Raw genomic sequence first — 1516 nt, forward strand, 5'->3', positions numbered from 1 at the left:
AGTCTCACTCATCTGCAGTTACAGCTTTTACTCTGTAATGTGGGGTGAAGAGTTAACCTCTCATAGACTCTGGCCATTTAGTTTTAGTTAAGAAGCAATTTTCTTTGTTCTCACCCCACCAGGTCTAATCTGCTTTAAAAAGGCCAGCACCTAATTGCTAGAGTCTCTGCCTATAGTTTTACTGGTGAGGGGAGACTCCAAGTGAAAGGAGAAATGTTGAGATGTGGGAAGAATGAGTCAATCCTCATCCAAACCTCTCCTTTATCAACTCTTTGTTTTTTCCCCAAGCAGTCAAGTCTGCACAGGGCAGTGGTTTCTTTCTTCTGTAGGCTAAGTTTTGATACTCTTTCTTACTTATTTTATAAAGACCCAAAAAAGTGAAATTCCATGTCACTTAGTTTCAGGATGATGGTAATACAACCCATGAGAGAGTTAGGTAAGACAATTCCATGAGTCCAAGCTGGGTTACTCTCAGATATCCCCAGCCCAAACACCACACTTGTGAGAGGAGATACTGTGTGCAAATTGAGTCATTGTTCTCTATGTAACCTTTTTCTTCTGTGCTCACAGATCACCTTAGAGAATGGCTCCTGGAAATGGCTCTTTTGTGACAAAATTCATTCTGTTGGGATTAACCAACCAGCCAGATCTCCAACTCCCTCTATTCTTCCTGTTCCTAGGAGTGTACATGGTCACTGTGCTGGGAAATTTGGGATTGATAATCCTAATTGCACTGAATTCACACCTACACACCCCCATGTACTTTTTCCTTTTTAACTTGTCTTTCATAGACCTCTGTTATTCTACTGTATTTACACCCAAGATGCTGATTAACTTCTTATCAAAGAAGAATATTATTTCTTACAGGGGGTGCATGACCCAGCTCTACTTCTTCTGTTTTTTTAGCATTTCTGAATGCTATGTGCTGACATCAATGGCCTATGACCGCTATGTGGCCATCTGTAAGCCACTCTTATATAACACAGCCATGTCCCCTAAAGTGTGTTCCAGCCTTATGCTTGGCTCATACTTGATGGCATTTTCTGGTGCCATGGCTCACACTGGATGCATGCTGAGACTGACCTTCTGTGATGCAAACACCATCAACCATTATTTCTGTGACATCCTCCCTCTGCTTGAGCTCTCCTGCACAAGTACCTACGCCAGTGAGCTGGAAGTGTTCATCGTAGGAGGCATCAATATCATTGTGCCCAGTCTCACCATCTTTGTCTCTTATGGCCTCATCCTCACCAACATCCTCCACATCAGCTCCACAGAGGGCAGGTCCAAAGCCTTCAGCACCTGCAGTTCGCACATCATTGCTGTTTCTCTCTTCTTTGGATCAGGGGCATTCATGTATCTCAAACCACCTTCTGCTGTGTCTATGGATGAGGGGAAAATCTCTTCCGTCTTTTACACCAATATGGTTCCTATGATTAACCCATTAATCTATAGCTTGAGGAACAAAGATGTTAAACTTGCTCTGAGAAGAACTCTGAGTAGGAGACAGTTTTAA

General features: G+C 42.7%; 1 protein-coding gene across 1 annotated transcript; it reads left to right on the forward strand.

Moving 5' to 3' along the window:
• The first annotated feature begins 583 nt into the window (after positions 1-583).
• LOC128068932 (olfactory receptor 145-like) lies at positions 584-1516 on the forward strand. The gene has a single exon (XM_052662207.1). The coding sequence runs from the start codon at positions 584-586 to the stop codon at positions 1514-1516; it is 933 nt and encodes a 310-aa protein (XP_052518167.1).

The sequence above is a fragment of the Budorcas taxicolor genome, chromosome 25 (assembly GCF_023091745.1).
Source record: "Budorcas taxicolor isolate Tak-1 chromosome 25, Takin1.1, whole genome shotgun sequence".
Lineage (NCBI taxonomy): Eukaryota > Metazoa > Chordata > Mammalia > Artiodactyla > Bovidae > Budorcas > Budorcas taxicolor.